Below are 22105 nucleotides of genomic sequence, written 5' to 3'. Positions count from 1 at the left end.
TTTAAGGCAGGGAAGTGAGTTCATCCAGGAGCTTTTCTTCACTGAATCCCTGCCCAGGATGACTGCTGGAAACATCTAAGAAACAAGGTGGGGGAGAGGGAGAGGAGGAGGAGGAGAAGAAATGCTGAGCCCATGCTGGAAAATGTGTCTGGCCGGTGAAAGAAATGCCTAAAACAACATTTAGGGTGAGACATTACTACTTGTAACCACTTTCTTCAGTGTATTTAGTTTTTGCGATTGTTTTATTTGCTCAGTAACCTACTGTGATCTGTTTGCTAGCCTTACTTATAAGGGTTAAGATTTAGTCATGGGCATTTTTAGTAAAAGTCATGGACAATAAACAAAAAATCATGGCCCCGTGACCTGTCCATGACTTGTACTATACACCCCTGACTACATCTATGGTGTTCTGCGGGTCTCTGGGGGTGTAGCTGCTGCTCTGAAAGGGGGGCTGGGGCACCTGCTGGTGCTGTGGGGGGGGAGGGTCCTGCTGCTGCTGGGAGGCATCCACTGGTGCTGGAGCTGCCTCTGGGGTGCCTGCTGGTGCTGGGGGGGCAACATGGGGCCTCCACTGCCGCTGCTGGTGGGGGTTGGCCCTGCCGGCCCGGGACCGCCACAGCTGCTGCTGGCGGAGGGCGGCCTGGGACTGCCACTGTTGCGGGGAGCTGGGCAGGGGATGGGGGTAGTGTGGCTGGCCCCAGGGCCACCCCAAGACTTGGGGTCAGTTGCACCTGCCAGCTGCAGAAGTCCCAGAGGTCCCGGAAAGTCATGGAATCCGTTACCTCTGTGACAGACTTGCAGCCTTACTTATAATCTCTTAAAATCTATCCTTTGTAGTTAATAAACTTGTTTTGTTTTTTTTAAACCAGTTTGTGCAATTCATAACGGGGTGGGGGAAAGCTGTGCATATCTTCCTCCACATTGAGGGAGGGGGTGATTTTCATGAGCTTACGCTGTACAGATTTCTGTTCAGCACAAGACAATACAATTTTAGATTTGCACCCCAGAGGGGGTGTGCACTTGAATACTAGGCAATCCCCTAGCCGTGCTTTTCACGAAGGCAAAGAGCACAGGAGGCTGGGGCCGGGTTCTGTGGATGCCAAAGCTGGCGTCTGTGTGGGTGCAGGTATGCAATTGTGAGGTGTGCTTGGATGAGCGTGTGTGCACATATGGGTGCCCGTTTGTGTCGGTAAACATGTATGCGTGGATCCATTGGCGTGGCAAGCTGGTCTGTGTAAAAGCATGTTTGCAAAGACTGCAGCTGGGTGTTTTGGGGGGTTTGCGGCGAGATGGCATGTGTCTGTGTGTGTAAGGGACAGTACTCTCCTCTCCTGTCCCTGCCCTCCCCAATGCCCACCTGTACCTGCAATGCCCAGCACAGGTGTGTGCTGAACAGGCTTGGCAGGAGCTGCCTGCTCCCCATGGTGCCTTTGTTTTCCTATCCCTGCCAATTCCCAGCCCAGCCTGCCGAATGGCCCCATTTCTCCCACCGAAGGCCCAGCTCTGGCATGTCTGCTTACTGGCCTGGCAGCTCCCGAGCGCTGCCCCCTGTCCCCTCCCCACATGCTGGCTGGTAATGGATGGGGTGCAGTGGCACCCATGTGATTTGCAAGCGGTTGCTGGAGTTCTGGCAGCGGCACCTGCGGCTTTCCAGTACTTCACCCCCCGGCCTGGGCAGGTGATGGGGGCTTAGCAGGGCAGAGCCGTGCTCTCCCTCTCCTACAGCCTGGAATCTAGCCCTGGTGGAGGGGAGTTAAACGCTGGTGTCAGCTGGAAGGTGCCCGGCCTTTGCACCGAGAGACACAAAAGAGAGAAAAGAGCTCTTCCCGAGGGTTTCCCGGCACCCACAGCCCCCTGGGGGGACAGGGCTAACAGGATAGTCCCTGCTTTACAGAGGGGAAACTGAAGCAGGGTGGTGACATAAGACAGGGATTGGAAAACTACGGTGCGGGGACTGCATCCGGCCCTCCAGACATTTAAATCCGGCCCTTGAGCTCCCGTGGGGGAACGGGGTCCAGGGCTTTCCCAACTCCGCGTGGCTCCTGGAAGCAACGGCATGTCCCCTCTCAAGCTCCTACATGTAGGGGCAGCCAGGGGGCTCTGCATGCTGCCCCCTTCCCCAAGTGCTGCCCCCGCAGTTCCCATTGGCTGGGAACCGCGGCCAGTGGGAGCTGCACAGGTGGCGCGTGCGGACAGGGCAGTGTGCAGAGCCACCTGGCCGCACCTCTGCATAGGAGATGGAGAAGGGACAAGCCCCACCAGGAGCCTGCAACCCTGACCCCCTCCCACGCCCCAACCCCTTGCCCCAGCCCTAATCCCCCTCCCACCCTCCGAACCCTATGGTCCCAGCCCGGAGCACCCTCCCGAACTCTGAACTCCTCATTTCTGGCCCCACCCCAAGGCCCTCACCCTAACCCCTAATTTTGTGAGCATTCATGGCCCGCCATACAATTTCCATACCCAGATGTGGCCCTCGGGCCTAAAAGTTTGCCCATCCCTGACATAAGATCTGTGGCCCTGGGTCCTGCAACTCAATGTAATAGAGAGCCTGCGGAGACCCTGTGGCACGACTGGCAGAGCCACGTGGACAGGGCGTGCTGGGGAACACCACTCGGGCACCTCCCCTTTGGTCAGCACATTCTGAACCAGCATCTCGCAGTGAAGAGAGGCCACCAACGCTCCAGCAAACCCAGCCCCCATCTCCTCAGCCTCTGCCCCCTCTTCCCTCACCCCAGCCACCAGCCTCCTCCAACCTCCATCCCTCCCTCCCCTGCCAAAGTCTCCTCACAAGCTTCCTACCACTCCTTCAAGTGCTTGGATCTCCCCCAGCCTCTGCTTCCTCCTTACCCTGTCCAGGTCCCCCCGCAGCCTCTCTCCTCTCCCTGCCCTGCCACCCCAATGCACCAAGGCCCTTAAACTGGGAGAGCTGAGACCTGCTGTGTACACAGAGCTCTTACCCACCAGGATGGGACTCAGCACACACGTGGGCCTACAAGTTTCCCACAGCCCTTATGGGTCAGTTCTTCTCTAGCTCCTCTAGCCCAGCAATCCCTCTGGAGAGCCTCTGGCCCTCGGTTCCCCCAGCACAGACTGGCTTCCCCCAGCTCTTATTGAGCTGAGTTCTACATGTGCACGCCCCAGGCCACCTGCCGCACACACCTACTGTAGGTCACAGGCAGCGTTTGGGTGCTGCTCGCTAGCCGTCAGCCCCATGCTGCCTGGAGTCCAGCCCATGCACCACGGACAGTGAGGCTCTCCACCCAGCTAGGGTGCTGGGGCGTAAAGTGGGGGTCAGTTCAAGCAACCTCCTGGTCAAGCAAAATGAACCCCAAAGTTGCTCTAAGCCTCCATGCCAGGCCCAGTCCTGCGGCCAGTCACACCCACCTGGCCCTAGGGGCAGACGTCTCTAAGGGCATAGAATCATAGGACCAGAAGGGACCTCAAGAGATCATCTAGTCCAGTTCCCTGCACTCAAGGCAGGACTAAGTATTATCTAGACCATTCCTAACAAGTGTTTGTCCAACCTGCTCTTAAAAATCCCCAATGATGGAGATTCCACAACCTCCCTGGCCAATTTATTCCAGTGCTTAACTACCTTGACAGTTAGGAAGTTTTTCCTAATGTCCAACCTAAACCTTGCTGCAATTTAAGCCCATTGCTTCTTGTCCAATCCTCAGAGGTTAAGAAGAACAATTTTTCTCCCTCCTCCTTGTAACAACCTTTTCCGTACTTGAAAACTGTTACCATGTCCCCTCTCAGTCTTCTCTTTTCCAAACTAAACAAACCCAGTTTTTTCAATCTTCCCTCATAGGTCATGTTTTCTAGATCTTTAATCATTTTTGTTGCTCTTCTCTGGACTTTCTCTAATTTATCCACATCTTTCCTGAAATGTGGTGCCCAGAACTGTACACAACACTCCAGTTGAGGCCTGATCAGTGCAGAGTAGAGCAGAAGAATTACTTCTTGTGTCTTGCTTACAACATTCCTGCTAATACATCCCAGAGTGATGTTTGGTTTTTTTTGCAACAGCGTTACACTGTTGACTCATATTTAGCTTGTGATCCACTATTACTCCCAGATCCCTTTCCGCAGTACTCCTTCCTAGGCAGTCATTTCCCATTTTGTATGGGGGCAACTGATTGTTCCTTCCTAAGTGGAGTACTTTGCATTTGTCCTTATTGAATTTCATCCTATTTACTTCAGACCATTTCTCCAGTTTGTCCAGACCATTTTGAATTTTAATCCTATCCTCCAAATCACTTACAACCCCTCCCAGCTTGGTATCATCCACAAACTTTGTAAGTGTACTCTATTCCAGGGCCATCCAAGCCCAGGCCCCTTCAGGGGAAGCTACCGACAGATTCAGCTACTAGCTGGCTCCATTTTATGAGGGCACATGAGAGCAGAAGGCCAGGCAAACTGCCCCCGGTTGCAGAACACGTGCATGCTAGCTGGTACCGCCTCGGCTACTGCAGTGGGTCTCTGACTTCCTCTAGCATGCGGATCACACATAGGTTAATGAGTCTGCTACCAAGTCCCAGCTAATGGACTTCGTTCTTTACTTTGCTGGGCAGCTCCTTGGAGTGGGGACTGTCTGTTCTGTGTCTGTACATGCCCAGCACCATGTACTCCTGCGGGAATTCTGCACCACTGTGCGCATGCTGCACTCATGTCCCCCCAGGTTTTTTTGCTTCCCTGCAGAAAATGATGGGCAAACAAAGGGAAACTGCAAGAATGGTCACACAGCCCTCTCCGTCAGTGTGGGTGCATCATTTTGGGTGCCCGGAGCAGCTAGCGGAGAGGTAAATCACTGCGGGGGATGGGGGGAGGCTGGGGACATTCCAGCTGGTGGCTCCTATCTTGCGCTGGGCTCAGATGCTAGTTCCAGTTGGACTGGGGGTGGGGAAGGATGGGGCTTTCTTTTCCCTTGCCCAGAGCAGCCAGGCCAGGGCCAGGTCAAACCCAACCCCAGAAATCTTCCCCGCCTGCAGGAAGCTCCACATCCTCTCCCCTGCTTCCTGCCCCCATTGCTCCTCAGCCGTGGGAGGAGGGGTCACTGTACGGAGAGCTGCCCCCTGTTTGTCTAACCCCCATGCATCTGAACCCCCTGATACCCAGACCCCCTGCCCTCACTGATAGATAGATTAGATAGACGGGATGTATGGGGATAGATAGACAGATAGATAGATGATGGATATTCCCTAGAGTGCCTAAGCAGTTCCTTATATGATAAACCACCTCCCATGTGCTTTATAGGCACCACAATTTGTCAGGGCCAGAAGCATGGGCTCTGAAGGGTTTTTAATCACTGCAGACAAATGAAATCCCTTCTCCCCGCTCTCCATGGCCCTTTGCTATAGGCAAATGCCCCAGGAGGGAGAAGGATGGAATAGAAGAGCATAATTAGTCCTCGCCCTTCCCTGCACTGTGCAAGCAGCTAACCCAGCAAGAGCAGCCAGCCAAGACACATGGGTATGTATTCAAAAGACAACTACCTCCTCGGCCCTCGCTGTCCGCTGGCTTCACCTGGATGGGGCGATTCATCTGCAAAACAAAACAAGGAGCAGCGTGGTTAGAGTCTGCAGGCATGGATGGGCTGCTGGCTGGGGGAGGAGGGAGAGGATGGAGGGTGACTACCAGCTGGACACATGGAAGCAGGAGCCACTAGCGTGATCTGTTCCAAGCGGGCACAGCTGTCCAGTTAGGGATTTCCACATGACTGGCCCAGGTGGGGAGTGTTAGTATCAAGAGAAAGAAAGATACCCCCAGCTCAGTCATCAGGAAGCTGGCCCTGGATCTGTGGGCCTAGCTGGGATGAACGCTGACATCTCAGCTCCACTGAATGGCAAATGTCCCATTGACTTCACAGGGGCCAGGGCAGAGCCACAGGGAATGGGGCAAGCTTCTGCAAGCTCTACGCCAGGGACACTGAAGGGACAGATGTGCTGCACATGGGATTGGAGCCTCTTGCTGGGATGGAGGGGTAGGCAGGGTGTCCTGGGACAGAGACCAAAAAGAGACACTGGCCAGAGAACCTGCCTGAGGATTGGCCTCGGAACCAGGCAGGCATGGGTGGGTGGGTGGGTGGTGGTGGGGAGGGTGTCAGATCACACCTACCAACAGCCCCTCTAGAGGGGGAACAGCAAGAATATTTCCCACCTCCACCTCTGCCGAGCAACTTACCCGACTAATGCACCGCAGGACTGAGCGGCTGGGCCCTGTGCTGTGCCCCACCCACTCCCCTCTCTGGAGGGCAGGGGCCAGTCCCTGGAGCAGGTAGAGGAGCTGGGTCAGTGACTCTGCCCAGCGAGGACAATAGGGTGTGGGTGAGGAACAGCACCCAACATGGGGGAGGAGCGGTGGGAGTGACAGCCCCGCCCCCCCAACGCAGCATGGCAAAGCAGGATCTCCAGCTAGCCATCCCTTCCCCCATCCCTCGTCCCGACGCAAAGCCACCCTCCCCACAGGCAGCCAGAGAACAGCAGCGCTAAACTCTCCCCAGATCGCAGGGATTAGTGGAGGAATTAAGGGTGATAATGATTAACTTCATCAGGGCCTGGCCTTCCCACAGCCCCCAGCCTGGCCGCTTCGCTGGGGGCCAAGGAGCTGGGGCAGGAGAGAGGGGGAGGGCAGATCACTGACGGGGGGCGCTGCTGTCGGGAGAGGGTGACACCTCCCATCTGTATGAGGAGCCAGCAACCTCAGGCCCAGTCCTGCCACCAGTGCCTGGGCACTCGGGCAGCCCAGCCAGCGGGGTCACTAGGGGGCGGCTCTGCTCCCATCAGTAGGACTCCCTGGGCGAGGGAGTCTTGGCATCGCTCACTAGTGCCCTCTCTGGCCAGGGAGCACAGGGTCCCCCTGAGCCTGGCGCCCTGCTGCCCCATGTGGCAGCAGGTGGAACTGCATCAGCAGCCCAGCCCGGACCATCCTGGAGCGGTTCACTCCAGCTCTGGGCGGCTGTCCCCTAGCCCGGTTGCTCTCAGGGGCTCTCCATCACAGGCAGGCCTCTGCACCCTCACCCTGGAAAGGCTGCTGGTAAAGCATACACACAGGAGGTGACCCCACCGCCCGTCCCAAAGGAACCGAGGCCAGGCTGCTGGTGCCACGGCAGGCTGTCCTGGCCATAGGCCCCAAGCTGCTGAAGGGGAGCTCCCAACGGGGAGGTCCCATGCCCAGCCAGCGGATCTGACAGCAAGGAGTTTCCTACCCCTCTGGTCTTGCTGCTGGGGATGGGCTCCAGCCATCTCATGATTCCCCAAGTCAGCACAGAGCTGTGGGGGAAAAGCCCACAGCCTGGATTGTGCCCATAAGGCTGTAGCTGGTAGCTGGTGAGTGTTAGGGCTAACAAGGAGGGGGGTGAAGGGGAAGCCTGCTAAGTGCTAGCTGCTAACCAAGCTCTGTGCTGAGGCTGTGACTGTGACCCTGCCAGCTAGAGGCAGAAAGGGCCTGGCCCGGCAGTATGAACTGGGGGACACTACAAAAGAGAGACAGTGATACCTGCCCTTGCCTGCCTTGTGTTCTGCACTCAGTGACCCCCATGGGTGGTGGTGGGGGGAGACAGTGTCTCAGGCATTTGTTCCTATTTAATTGTGGTTCAGTGGGTGGTAAGGCCAATTACAACTGTACATGGCCAGGCGATACCCTGGGGAACACAGCAAAGCCGGGTTCTCAGGGTGTGGCAGCACACGGCTCAATGTCTGCCTACAAATACCTTTTGACCCCACGGCTGCTCTCCGTGGCTCTGCGACAGCGACAGGGATGTGCCCAGACTAAGGGAGCAAACCCCACAGACTTGGGGGAGATTCAGGTCCAGATCCAATTCCAGGGCTGCTCTTTGCAGCTCCAGCTATCCCAGCACTTTGCCCAAACAGAACTGCCAGCCTTGTCTCACACAGAGCATTCAGTCCAGGTCTCCCAAGCTGTTTGTTAAACACACCCAGTGCAGCCCCTGTGAAGTGAGCTGGGCCTGGTGGTGCTATCCACCCAGCCAGCCCTAAAGAGACCATGCTCCCATGGAGATGGCAAAACAGGGAGAGACTTAGGTGATCTACTCCACTGCCTGTTCTCCAGTCTGGGAGCTCCCCACAGCGCACACCTGCTTAGTTTCCAAGGACCCCGTCGGCTCAGAATACAGAGTTTATAAACTATACTATGAACGTGCTGCTGAATCAAAAGCACCCTGGATCCAGATCTCAGCAGCCTGCAAGCTTGGGAGTATTTGTGTGCTCCCGGGACCAGGGCACCCAGTAGTGGCTGGTCGCAGAGGCTAGATCAGGTGGCTCACAGCCAGCAGGGCTTGTGCTTTAACCCAAGGGGCTGAAAGACCAGGGTTTGGCCCTGCTGACGGCTGTGGTGTGTAGGCCCATGACTTGGCACATTGGGGGCTGGGTAAGGCCGGTCTCTGTTTCTCAGTTCTAGATGGTCCCTTGAGGTGCTGGAAGCTCCAATGCAACAGCTTTGTACTAGCGCTAGACTGGGTCCAACCATGGACAGTAGAAAAGGGCGGGGGGTTGTCCCCCCATCCCAACATTTGGGGCTTTTGAAAAACAAAATGAAAAATGTCACCAAAACTTACATTTTCCTGCAAGGAAACCCCAGTTAAACCCCATTTTGGGGCAGGAAGATTTTTTTCAACCCGCTCCACCAAGTGGAAGGGGCGCCAGAGGTGAAACTGACCAGGGACAAACGTGAAACAGACCAGGTGAGTTTCCCCTCTCAGCTGAACCGTGTGTACACAGGAAGCTCCAGAACAGGGGTGGCTTCAAGCCGAGGACCCAGGGCCACTAGGCACTTGTCTGCCAAGAGCCATATGAATCTTAGGAGATCCACAGGTTTGGAGGCTGATCCCTCTGCCTCTTCTCCCAGGGAGTGAACCCTGCCCACTAGGGTTCTCAGTCCCCTCTGTGGGAGATGGGGGACAGTCTGCTGGTCTAATCCCACCCCTGCCCAGAGGCAACATGCCATATAAAGTGTCAAGAAGGGAAGCAGTGCTGTGGGAAGGCTGCAGCTGTTCACCCCAGAGGTGGCTGCATTTCGCAGCAGGAATCCTTGGACAAATGCTGCTTTCCGTGTTGCCTGTCTGGCTGCCTGCATTGCTCGCTCGTTGCTGCTTGAGGAACCCAGCAGCCCCGCTCCTGCCAAACCATCTCGCTAACTGATTTGCGTATTAGGAGAAGTTGTTGATGTCATTTGCTGGCTATTAAAGTCAATTAACTTTCCTTGGCCTCGTCAAAATGACAGATGAAAGGATGCTGACATCTCCCATCCATCATCTCACCTGCCCCGCCTGACACAACCACACGACACGTCCACTACTTCACAATCGCACGCAGCTGCGCGGGCCACGCTGCAGTCGGCTACCTGCTGGGAGGCTGGTTTGAGTACTTGCAGCCGATGCAGGAAATCAGCCCAGAAAGGGGGAGGTGGCTGGGCAAATTGGGGGCTCAGATACCATTGGAGAGTGCAGTGGATTTACTCTGGGGGTGGATTTTGGCTGATTGATAATAGCGGTGGAAGATCAGAGAAAGGGCTCCCGGCTTGACCTCAGAGCATCATGCCCTGATCCTGCTGGGTTTCTAATTGGGCTTCCAGACCAGCTCCAGCTTTGGGTTGTGGCTCTTTTCCTACATTACAAGACTGAAAAGGTGACAAACCCAAGGTGCTATGGATTGGGCTTGAGAGGCCCTGGCAGAACTGGGCGGGAGGGGGTGTCAGGACTGGGCTAGCTGGGGGATGGTAGGCTAGGGGGTGCAGCAGTAGACTGGGATAGTGTGGAGGGTTGCAGGTCCGGCATTAGCTGCATAGGTAGGGCTGGGGGTGTCAGTGGAGACCGGTCATAAATCAGCACCACTAGCTGCTCATGCCCCTGGAGCCTCTGCTGAGCCCCTCTCTCTCCGAGGGAGAGACACAGGCTGGGAACGGGTTTGCAGCATGACGGAGCTAAGTGACAGGAGGGCTGTGAAATGGCTGTTTAGACACAAGTGCCCCTGGGTGCCCTTCTCCAACCACCCACCTGCACGGGCCTCCTGCACATCTGGGTGGGCAGGAGACCTGGCAGGCCAGGGCCAAGGCAGCAGCAGCCACAAAGTTTCCTGTGAACTTCTCCTCTGCCGGAGCCCAATGACAAATATTTCCTTTCAATTACCCCCCGGTTCATAAAGCTAATGCCTGTTCCAGGCGGTGAGCCGTACCCCTCATTACGCCGGGCTGCTGCCTCACTACATTAGTTTTATGGCCTGGGCCTGGGCCGGGCCCAGCGGATCCTGCCAGCGGTAAGACTAACAAATTAGTCAAACTGACACCGAGGGGAATTTTTACGAGCCCCGGTTCCAGCTTGTCACCTGCAGTATCTCCACGCTCCTCTATACCTGAAGGAAGGGCGAGGGCTTGGACTGCCAAGGTCCCCCTCCCTCCCTGGGGAACCCATCTTCTGCCCAGGGGCACTGAGATCAGCTCTGGCAAACCACAAACAGTGACACACTGGTGAATGGAGGAGCCACTGTTCCCCGTTGGCATGGCCCAGTACCAGCTCCGGACTGTCCCAGTTCTCGCTGAGCCACCCCAGCTGTGCTCAGCATCAGTGCCTTTCATGCCCAGCTATGGCCCAGGTTGGCTTAAATAAGGTACTTTATGCACAGGACCCCCTAGGGGCTAAATAGCGTACTGCAGTTTAGCATCCATTACACTTGGGGTGGGTGTTGGTGTGGGAAGCCCCACAGGGATGGACAGAGGACAGGACCATCCAGACTCCAAATCCCAGCCTTATGCATCTGGAATCCAGCTCCAGGCACATGCTGCCCAGGGGCCACACAGGCTCTGGCCCTTCCTGTTCTTCCTGGTGTCCCTCCACAGGGATCGGGGCGGCAGAGGCTGGCACTGGCTGTCCTGAGGACACTCCCACCCCTCCAGCCTTCCCACCCCAGCTTGCCCTGGGCCACATGTGGCTGGCTGGGTCACTGCTGTGCCCTGGCAGGTGACCCCTCCCTCCGGGGCTGAGCATGCTGCCCCACCGCACCCAGCCCATGCCAGCCATGGAGCCGAGATCAGGTGCTTCCCCCCTGGCAGTGGCTACACCTTCCCCTACACCATGGGCAGCTGGGTGACCCACACCTTCCTAGTGTCTGCACAGGGGACCAGCACCTCACTCCAGGGCACCCCCTACACAAGGGCTTTTCCTGACCAGGTAGAAATCACATACACACACCCCAGTTCCCAGGAAGGGGCGTCTCCTCGCGGTCAGCCTTCGCTTGGTTTTACCCCATCACCCTGGCATCACCTCCCTTCTTGAGCCCAAATCTGGTGGTTGCTTACGTGACCAGGACACACCAGCCAGGCAGCAAGGGAGAGGATTCTCGGAACTCCTCAGAGCACTGGCCTGGGTGGCCTGTCTCCAGCTCTGGCCAATCAGGGATGCCACAGAGGAAGGCGGACACAATCCATCTGGCCGATTGCTTGGATGTTGTGGGAACCCTGAGGAAAACTCTCCTTCCCAACTCCTTCCTTCCTTCTTCAGCATAGTCAGTGATCTAGAGATGAGGATCCCACCTTCTGATCATCCAGCTCTCCCCTGCAGTGTGCAGAGAAGAACCTCACAACCCCTCAGGGCATGCGGGCATCCATGTGTGACCCCGCGCTCCTAGGAACCTGCCAGCAACTGAGGGATTGTCTTTCAGTCCCTGCCAAATTCCTTCCCTGTTCCCAGAGTGCATAAGGCACCAGCAGCCCTTGGATCTGCCATGTTCTATGCACCTGCCACTCCCAGGCTGCTACACCTCTCTCCCTGCACGGTGCGGAGACTGGGTCTGCTCAGCTCCAGGCTCCTGGGCTGGATGGAGGGCAGAGGGCAGGCCTGTGCCATGGTGCTAAGCCCAGCAGAGCCTTTCCTGGCACAGTGTGCAGAACCATTTATCTCTAGGGACATACAAGCCCCACATAACTGTACTGGCTTAATAGTTTAAGGCCAGGAGTTCCAAAGGGTCCTACGGGATCTGGTACCCAACTCGCATCGACTTTCATTGGCGTGTAACCCCCCTTGACGCCTTGGCCTGAGCCCTGCCAACCGCCAACATCAGTAGCCAGCCCCCAAAGTATCATGGGACTGGCTTAAAAAGTGTGAGATCTAAAATAAAAATCCTAGCGCTCAGGTTCTTTGTGGCTCTGGGGCATCATGGGGCCAGGCTTTCAGGTCTTTCTCTGCCACCACGAGAACTAGAGATGTTGTTTTGGAACAAAAACTGAGATACGCAGTCACAGGACGCCAGGAGCTGGGGTCTGAGACCAATGTCGCATATCCTGAGTGTCCTAACAGAGCCACGGCAGCTGGCAGCACAGCTAAGCCTCAGCTGGCTCGGTCAATCCTAGGAGGTGTCCAGTCCAGAGCTGCTGGGGGTATGAGTTTTTTTTTTTCTTTTTTGTGGCAAATGTTAGGGTCTTGTAAAAAAAAAAGAAAAAGAAAATTTGGTTTTCAGTTGCCCAATCCCCACCCAAACCATCCAGGGTTGTTTGGGGCTTTTGGGGGGGATGATGACGACTGAAAGCCCCCCGATATTTTTCATTGAAAGTAAATTTTTTCCATGAAATCTGCTATTTTCAATGAGAACTCGTTTTTCTGATGAAAAATCTTTTCTTTGAAAAAACGTCCCCCAGCTGGAGCTCAGAGGCAAGCGGACCCCCTCTCCTGGGAAGCCCTGAGCCTCATAACTGTGGCAGGAGGCAGCTCCGGGAGCTCAGCCCCACAGCTCAGAGGCTCAATTCTCCCTGCAAGCACTGGACCATGCCCCAGCCCCTCAGCACTACTGCACGGGCCCCTGCTGGTCCTTGTTGGCTCGGGGGAAGAGAGAGGAAAGCACTGGGTGGAGAGGTGGAGACAATGGAAAAGGAACAGAGAGAAGAGCCAGGAGGGGTTGAAAAGTGAAGAGGGAAATGAGGAACTAGCAAAGGAGGGGGGTGGAGAAAGCCAGGAGGGAAGAGAAAAGAAAGGAGGAGGAACTGTAATGGGATGTTAAGCTGTGTTGTACTGTTCAGCCACTAGGTGGTGCAGTGTGTAACATACCTGACTGGAGCTAACCTCAGCCACACCTGGCAGAGCCACAGAGAATCTAGTGCTGAACACACCTGGGGTGTGCAAGGAAGCTCTGGGGCCAGGCCAGACCTGGAGCAGAAACCGAGACCAAAGGAACAGGGAGGGGAAGAGGGCAAAAGGAAGGAGGGCACAGGGAGAGGAAGAGTGCGTGGACAGGAGTAGGACCCAGCCCACCTGGAGTGACGGGACCCCCTGGAGATCCCCAAGAGCTCTTTCCAGAGCACTGAACAGACAGAGGAAGGCCATCAGGCAGAACAACTGGCCCATCTGCCTTCTTAATCCCCATCCTCCTTCACGAGTGGGACAGGCAAATACAGCCAGCCACTCATGCTTCGGGCTTTGGCTCTCAGTCCTGCAGGGACCTGACCATTCAGAGCCCAAGTTCTCAAGTCGGCCACTGAAGGGTAGCCCAGCCCAGCCCCTGGGTGCTCATGTTCGTACTAAGGCTGCTCCCTGACTCGACCCGACACGCGTGTTCACATGCAGGGTTCCCATGGTAGACTGAGGCTCCTACGGTGGAGCCTGAAAATCAGGTATCACTCCATTAAAGTATGCAGAGTCACTCTAGATTTACACCAGTGTAAATCAGATCAGAATTTTGCTCACAGATTAGGGCGTTTCCCCGAGCCCATAAGGTAACATCAGATGCAAGGGGACAGATTCATATCTGAGTTACACTGGTGTAAATCTAGAGTAACTCCGCTGACGTCAGTGGCGTGAATCCCCTTTACCCCGTCCCTGAGCTCACAGGCCAGCCCCTGGCCCATCCCACCCCACCAGGGGGAGTGTGGAGCTTTTCAGGGGGCAGCCAGCATGGGGACGTCCCCCGTACATGCTCCTCAGGCCCCCCCACATGAGCTGAGATCCTCGCTTCCCGGACTCTGAAGCTCCCCAGCTGCTACCGGGTGGCCCAGCCTAGCGACTCCTTTGGGTTACGCTGGTGTTGAGCCAGAGGATCTCCCCAGGGCTCAGTGGTGCGACGCCGCTTGGCTGCTGGCTCTTGGCGGCTAGCCCCTCCCTCCAGCCCAGCTGAGCACCGACCAGTTCCTGCCCTGCTCCGTGTGGGGATGGCTGATGGGATGCCCAGCTTTTCTGATGGCCGTCCAAAGGGCACGTGGAACTCTGTGGGGATGACTGGAGCTAGAAACCAGCCCCCCTGCTGCCCGGACGACGTGCTGCTCCCTGTGCCGCCCCAGAAGGGGAGATGGCAAATCCTGCCCGCCACTCCAAGGGAGTACCCAGATAAAGGCCATCCTGGGATAAGACTATTCGTTCCAGTTCCTAAATCTCTCCCAGCCCCTCCACCCTCCCCCACTCTCTGGAGCACATGCTCCCCTGCCCCATTGTATCTGTGCTCCCTTTCTGAATACCAGCTGAATCCCCACAACAGGGTCCTCGCTTGGGGAGCAGGGGAGGGGCATTTGGTCCCGGGCCAGCCCAGGCTGTGTGCCAGCCCTTTGCCTGTGCAGAACAGCTGCTGCATGGCCTCTGGGCACCGTCTGACTCCTTGCTTTGCCAAGCGCTCCCTGGTGCTCGAGCCTGGAAGGTGCCCCAGCCATGTCCCATACTTCCCACTGGCATGCGGGATGGGTTGGGGGGGGGGGGTCAAGCTGCCCTCTCACCGCTGCTCTTAGGATGAAATACAAATCAGGACAGTCCTTCCCCAGTGACGCTCTGGCTGCTGGGAGGGGCTCGGCTGTGTTGGCTTGTGCCCTTGGTGGTGTGTGAGTGTTGCCATTTGCTGGTTATGGAGGTGTGGGGGGTAACTCTATGCATGCACATGGTTGTGGGGTTTGGATGTGTGCACCCCGCTGTATATGTCTGTACAGGTGTATGGGTCCATCTGTCCTGTAGGTGTGTCCCGTCTGGGTGTGCCTGTATGGGGTGTGTGTGTTCTGTAGGTGTGTTCCATATGGGTGTGCCTGTATGGTGTGTGTGTATATGTGTTTTTAGGTGTGTCCTGTCTGGGTGTACCTGTATGGGTGTGTTTGTGTCCTGTAGGTGCCCCCCGCTGGGTGTGTCAGCATGACCGAGGGGTGTGTGCCAGTCTGGAGTGGGTGTGTTCTGTAGGTGTGTCCTGTGTGGGTGTCTGTATGGGGTGCGTGTGTCCCGTAGGTGCCCCCCGCTGGGCGTGTCAGCATGGCTGAGGGGTGTGCGCCTGTGGGTGTGTCCAGGACTCTGTGGAAGGAAGGTGTCTGTTCACCCCCAGGATAGGGACAGCATGCGCCTCACGTTTTGCCCCTCGCTGGCGTGCCTCAGCCCTGCCCCGCAGGAACCCCCCCCAGAGGCTGTGAGGGGGGCACTGGGTCTTAGCTGCCCTGCGCAGGCTGCCCGCTGCTGAGGTGGGTTTTTACAAGGAAACGGGCTGAGCCCCGGCTACTGCAACTGACACCTTCGACCCCATTTCACTCCCACCCCTCTGCCTGCTGTACCCCAGGCTCCCCAGAGAGCAGAGCGCCCTATGCACAAAGCATGCACCCCTCCCCCCCCTAGTGCCAGCATGTGGCTCACGATTCCCTTGGGGCCAGAGGATGAGGAACATTTGATCACCCACTGCTGTGGACATCCCTGGCCCCAATCCAGAGTGGGGCAGGGGCTGTCTCCGTGCCCGCTGCCCTACGCCCACCCACCTCTGCCCCACACCCAGCCCTGTGTGTGCTGGGTGCCCTCTCCACCCACTGTCCCAGCCAGCAATTTTGTGCTGTCGCCTCCTTTTTCTCTTTAAACCCCCCCCCTTCCTAAAAGCACTACAATTATATTGGTTACCCCGGCAACAGAGCGTGCTTCTCCTGCGTTGCCCTGGAGACATGCCATGTGCTTAGGATGGTAGCTATGGTAACCCAGGAGACAGTCACAGTTGAACAATTGACTTTGTGAGCCGCTAATAGGCCGCTGACCATGAGAGGGGCAGAGAACCGAGTGCAGCTGGCACCGCAATGGGCACAGGCCTCCTTCCATCACCACAACCCACGGCCTGACACACTCCGCCATAGCCCAGTACAGCTCCTGACACACAGCCCTACACCTACAGACACACCTGGGGCGAAACAGACGCACGCACGCAGACAAAGCGGGCACAGAACTGACCCCAGTGTGTACCACACGTGCACACATGCTGACACTCACACCTCCCTCCCACAACACACAGACACCTCTCTGGACTGGGTGGGCGAGTAGCCCCATTGACAAAGGCCTGGGCCTCCCCCAGGAGTTCTCCCTTCCTGGTCTGCAGGAAGCCCCAAAGCTGGGGCTGTGATACACCAGGGTGTGAGAAATGACTCTGGGGTTTCTAATTTGATGTTGTTCCTTCCAGGCTGCTGCTGAGCTGGACAGGAGCCTGCTCGCTGCCCTGCCAGCCAGGCAAACGCAACTGATCAGGGGCTCCATTAACCAATTACCAGGGTCCCCAGGCAGCACCTGCTTTGCGGGCACATGGCACAGGAGCACGAGCCCCGGACCAAAGCCGCATCAGAGCCACAGTGTGGATTGAAGTGCCCTGCCAGCACCGGGCTGAGCTCAGAACAGCTTGGAGGGGCTCATACAGCACATGCTGGCAGTACAGGGAGGAAGCCAGGGTGGAGCAGGCACAGTTTGGGTCAGGCAGTGGTGGAGGCTGGCAGGCTGGTCAGTGTGGGCAGAGGGGGCCAGGAGGGGAGAGGACTGAAATCCATCAACTGCCCCCTCAATCACAGGGAAACTGATTCTGTAGCGCTTGCCCACTGGATTCTAGCAGATGACACCTGCTCTGTGCTCCGGACAAAGTGGGAGCATGCCCACTACAACCCTGGTCAATGCCCCGGAAGGAGGAGTTGGGAAGGGCTCAGCCACATTTTGGGTCAGGAAGGCATGTCCAGCCACCCCTTCCACAGGAGCAGCCCCAAGCTCGGGCATCCCACCTCACGCCGGTGCAGGGAGACCATGGGACACGAAGCTTGTCCCTCGGAGCATATGCGCTGACTCCATGGGTGCTCTGGGGCTGGAGCACCCAGGGGGAAAAATTGGTGGGTGCTCTGCACCCACCGACAGCTGAGCTCCCCTCCCCGCCCCAGCTCCCCTCACCTCCGCCTCCTCCCCTGAGCGTGCCGCATCCCCACTTCTCCTCCCAGCGTTTGCTGCTGCAAAACAGCTGTTTCGCGGAGTAACAAGCTCTTGGGGGGGGTGGGAAGAGCGGGAACGTGGCGTGTTCAGGGGAGGAGGCAGGAAGAGGCGGGGCCGGGGTGGGAATTTGGGAAAGGAGTCCAATAGTGGCAGGGAGGGGGCGGAATTGGGGTGGGGACTTGGGGAAGGGGATGGAATGGGGGGGAAGGGGTGGAGTCAGGGCAGGGCCGAGGGGTCGAGCACCCACCAGCGCCAGGAGAAGTTGGTGCCTATGCGTCAGAGGGGCACTGTGTGCCACGGACAGGGATTTCCCAGCCTTCCCCCCTCCCCGGAGGCACACGTGGCCCCCCATCTAGTGTTCTGTCAGGCCCTGTGCACTGGTCACAGCCGGGGTGGGAACGGTGCCAGAGGCTCACTGGTCTCTGTGGTGTGTGGGGAGCTTTCGGGGAGCTGAGCTGGATGGCACCTCTGTGTTCCCCTGGCCCTACGCTGCTCAGCAGAGGTCAGGTTCCTCGGCACAATCCATTCCAGGTGAAAAGCTCTGCTGGGTCCTGTCAGAGCTGCTGTCTCCAGGCCAGTCGTCAGTCTCAGCTTGACGGCTCTCTCCAGGGTGTTAGCAGGTGCTGACCAACAGCCCCAGCATCTCCTGGCTCCCACCTTTCCATTCCCTACTCCTGTGGCCTTGCCACAGACACACGGTGTGTTTACACAGGCAAGGCCATCCCTGCCCAGCCAGCCCCAGCAGCTCATTGTGCCTCCCTGCTCTAGCAGGCTCCAGCTGCGGCCTGGCTCTCGCTGCATGGACTCCCAATGTATTTCACAGGCGCACTCCTCCTATAGCCAGTGCCCTTGGGAAAGCTCCCTCCTGCTCCTTCCCCACCTACCAGGATGGCAGGGTCCGCAGTCACCTTCCACCCTGCTCCCCTTTAACAGGGTTTGAAAAACAACTGATTCTTCCCACGTCTCCATAGTCCCCTCTGGCTCTGGGCTTCAGTGCCGATTCTGTGACGTGCTCTGGACAAGGCCCTGAACAACCAGGCCCACACGAAGGGCCGGGCTCCTCCAGTGGGGGGCCTGCCCCGCGAGCTAGCAGCCTCCCTTCCAGGTTTCCCAGGCCATGCAAGAGGGCGAGGGGGATCAGCAGAGGGCATGCAGTCCTGCCCCTGGGAATGGGAACAGGTCTGGCCTGGTCCATGACTGCTGTATGCTGACTTGCTCGGTTTGTGTGGACCCTTTGGACCCCAGCTTGCTTTCCTGAAACCAGGAGAAAATCTGCTCTGGACACTAATTTAAACTGAACTGATTAAACTCCAGCAGCCATAGATGCCAGCAGGGCTCCACCCCGTTGCACAGATCCCCACAGGTTCAGTTCCACATAGGAAAGATTTTCCAGTCTGCTATTGTACAGTAATCAGTCCCGCACTCCCACACACCGCGCTGGGGGCCCGGCTAACCCATGGCTCCTGCTCCTCAATATCTCTAAGCATTTCTTCCAGCTCACAGCTAGCTTCAGCCAGCAGCGCTTCCCTGCCCCGGGCATGCCGGCTCCTTGCCGGACGCTCCCTCCTTCACTCACTCACGCAGCCCACCAGCTGGGCTCGCCAGCTGGTACCTGGAGAGCTATGGGTTCCCATGGCCAGTACTGTCCCTGCCCAAGGCCCCTCTGCTTGGTGGAGAAGGGTGCCCACCTGACACATGCCATCGCTACAGTCAGTGAGAGGGAGATGGCAGGGAGTGGCCCCGCCCTCGAGGACAAGCAGACAGCATGCGAACCCCAGCCCTGGCCAGCCCTGAACCGGATCTCCGAAGTCCGGCTGATTCCTCATCCCCCTCTCCTCTGCCCGCTCCCCTCCTGGCACTGCAGCCAACCAACATGAAATGCCTGCTGTGTGTGGCCACTAGGATGGGCCCAGGTGCTGCCTGCTTCAGACCTCCCAGCCTAAGGCAGAGCAGGACCCCAAGCCTGTGGTACAGGTGCTGTCCTCAGCAGAGACCCCCTCCCATACTGCAGTCCCCTTTTTCCTCTCCGGAAGATCAGTGGGGCTCTTTAGCCCATCAATGCTGCTCCTGCCTGATTCATCCCCTCTTCCCCAAGGGCTGGACCCAGGGCCCCGTCCTCGGCTGGGCTAGGGAGTGAGAGGCTGGGATAGGAAAAAGCCAAGCAGGCAGAATTTCTCAGAGGCACATAGGCTGGCCCATCTGAGTCCAGCTCATTCCTTTCTCTATGTCCTGACTTTTGACTTCAGAGCCCCTAGACAGGCCCTTCGTTCTGTGTCCAGAGCGCACCACCCAACACTAGGTCGTGTCTGGGCAGAGAACCTGCTTTGCTACCACTCGTTAGGAGCTCCAGTCCAATCTAGTGCAAATCAACATTCACTGTGTCCAGCTCTGTCTGGCTGCCAGTATGACCCGATGCAGGGCCTCTGCGATTCTCCCGCCACACTTAGAGCCCTGTCTTTTACTATTTGGGTGACAATATTGCTACAGGATAAGAACATAAGAATGGCCATACTGGGTCAGACCAAAGGTCCATCTAGCTCAGTATCCTGTCTTCTGACTGTGGCCAATGCCAGGTGCCCCAGAGGGAATGAAGAGAACAGGTAACATCAAGTGATCCATCCCCTGTCACTCATTCCCAGCTTCTGGCAAACAGAGGCTAGGGACACCATCCCTGCCCATCTTGGCTAATAGCCATTGAATGTATCTAGTTCTTTTTTGAACCCTGTTATAGTCTTGATCTTCACAACATCCTCTGGCAAGGAGTTCCACAGGTTGACTGCGCTGTGTGAAGAAATACTTCCTTTTGTTTGTTTTAAACCTGCTGCCAATTAATTTAATTGGAAGACCCCTAGGATTGCCTAGTTCAACATACAGTATTAGCACAATGGGGTCCCAAATACCCTAGGCTACGCCATACATCTTATGCAATGCAGTTCAGTCCGGTACACTGTTGGAATCTACAGTAGCACTGCAGAGATCCCTGCAGCCCATTCCATTCCATCGCAACACTGATCCAGTGGAGGAGGTGGGGACTCAGCCCCTCCCCTGGCCTCAGTGCCTGGGAAGCCACCAGCTCTCTCGGACCTTGCTCACCTTGCCTCCCAGTCCAACCCCACTTGTCACATTCTCCCAGACTTGCTGACTCGGCCCTAGGAGCCCCATTTTCCTTTAGCTCTTGGAGCATAAGAGAAGGGGTATAGGCTGAGGAGCTCTGCTCCCCACAGCAGTTTGAGCCCAGTCCTCAGAGGCTGCTGGTCCTGCTCTCCGGGCAGCGTTCTGCCTGTCTGCCACAGATCAGCACAGCCCTCTCTCTGCCTCTCTAGCAGCCAGCTCCCTGTCTGGCCTGTGATCTCTATCTCAACTGCTTCAGCTGGGGAGGTAGTGACTCTGCCCCGTAATCCCTTCATGGCTGTAGCCGAGTGCGGATCTCCACACCCTGTCACGGTGGGTTGTCAAATACCTTCTTGAAGCCAAAGAGATCTACCAGCAAACCCCACCAGATCTACCAGTGCCCCCTCCAGGTCTACCAGCGCCCACAGCGAACCCCTCCATCCCGAGTGGTTTCTATGTAAACTGGAACAAACCTTCTGTTTATGGAGACACTCCACTAATGTCCTGTCTCACTGTCCTGTCAGCTGAAGCCAGCTCAGGGATGTCTCCAGCCCCATTACCGTACAGTCGCTTACACGTTTAGCTGCACAGTGCCTCTGTGTGGCACAGCAGTGCTATGATCCTCATTGTATAGAGGGCAAAATGCCCAGGGGAAGCTGCGTCAGCAGTCCTGATTCAAAGCTCCCTGGCAGACCAGTGACATGCTCCTGGGTTCCACTAGTTCATTCGGATAATTTTTCTTTTCCTCCTTAGCACTGAAAGTGTTTCTCTTCAGGCCTGACAAAGGGACACTGGGCACAGCTGGGAACTGACCCAAGATCTCCAACATCCCCAGCCAGCACCAAGACCACGCATCAGCTACCAGGAGCACCAGGCTTCCACCGCAGCAAATGCCCCTGCACAGCTCCTGGCTTAACATCCCACCAGGCCTGTTCTTCCAGCCTGACTCTGCAGAGCCGAGGGGTAAGCATGGTTCTGAGAACCTCCATCTGGTTCTGCCCTCCCACCTCTACCATACATCTCCAGCACTGCTGGCAAGCACCTGAAAGCTTCGGCGTTGGCGGCATACGTACGGCCAGGTAGGCATCACACCAGAGTCTGACTGGCTTCTCAATATGCCACCAAAGGGGGCTGTGGGTCATCTCTGCAGAATAAGCCTATCGCCCCCATTACTGTGAGATGTTTGTAGGGGGAGTAGTTGGAGAGACACGTATAATGTGGCATCTGAGGTTCCACAACTCCTGGAAATGGCGTACATCACCTGAGGCAGGGCGGGTCGCTGCTACCTCAGCAAGAGTGGGAGCAACCAATCCCTTTCCACCCAGCCCAGCATCTCCAGCCTGGACCCAATAGGTGACAGAAGAACCCCAAGAAAAGACTTGGAGGAGGGAACGCTCAGGGCTGAAGCAAGTGAAATTACCAGACTCTGAAAAGGGATAAACAGCTGTGGGCTACGTAAGAGCAGAAGAAACGGCACCAATGGGACCTGCTATGGAAAAGACATTCCACCTGTGGGAGCATGCCATGAAGAGGGGATTGCAGAGCTCCAGGCTGGATAAGCGCTGTCTGGATGGACCATGGGGTGAGAGACCTTGTAGGCCAGGCAAGGACCTTGCTCGTGAGTAGAGGCTATAATTGCCTGTGATTTTTTTCTCCCACCTGTTACCTTCTGTGTCCAAACCCTTACATTGGCTTTGGGATCTTTAATCTGAGCATTGGTATGTTTCACTACAGCCACAGCTAAGCGCCTCGTGCTACCGACAGGGTTGGAATGAGGTGGAGGCAACGGATCGGTGTACAGAGCGGGCAGTGGGC

General features: G+C 56.8%; 1 protein-coding gene across 19 annotated transcripts in view; it reads right to left on the bottom strand.

The window, feature by feature from the left end:
- The window catches only part of CELF6 (CUGBP Elav-like family member 6), a 238190-nt gene that overhangs the window by 113001 nt on the left and 103084 nt on the right, over positions 1-22105 (bottom strand). For all 19 annotated transcript variants that reach the window (XR_013636416.1, XR_013636417.1, XM_073363131.2 and 16 more), the window contains exon 3: positions 5496-5544. Coding sequence is in view for 17 of the 19 variants with exons in the window: in XM_073363131.2 (XP_073219232.1) it covers positions 5496-5544 (49 nt within the window). In the remaining 2 variants the exon portion in view is untranslated. The remainder of the gene's footprint in view (positions 1-5495; positions 5545-22105) is intronic.

Source organism: Lepidochelys kempii, chromosome 10, assembly GCF_965140285.1.
Source record: "Lepidochelys kempii isolate rLepKem1 chromosome 10, rLepKem1.hap1, whole genome shotgun sequence".
Classification (NCBI taxonomy): Eukaryota; Metazoa; Chordata; order Testudines; family Cheloniidae; genus Lepidochelys; species Lepidochelys kempii.
Note: the sequence above shows the minus strand (reverse complement) of the source record. Positions and strands in the feature narration are given on the sequence as shown.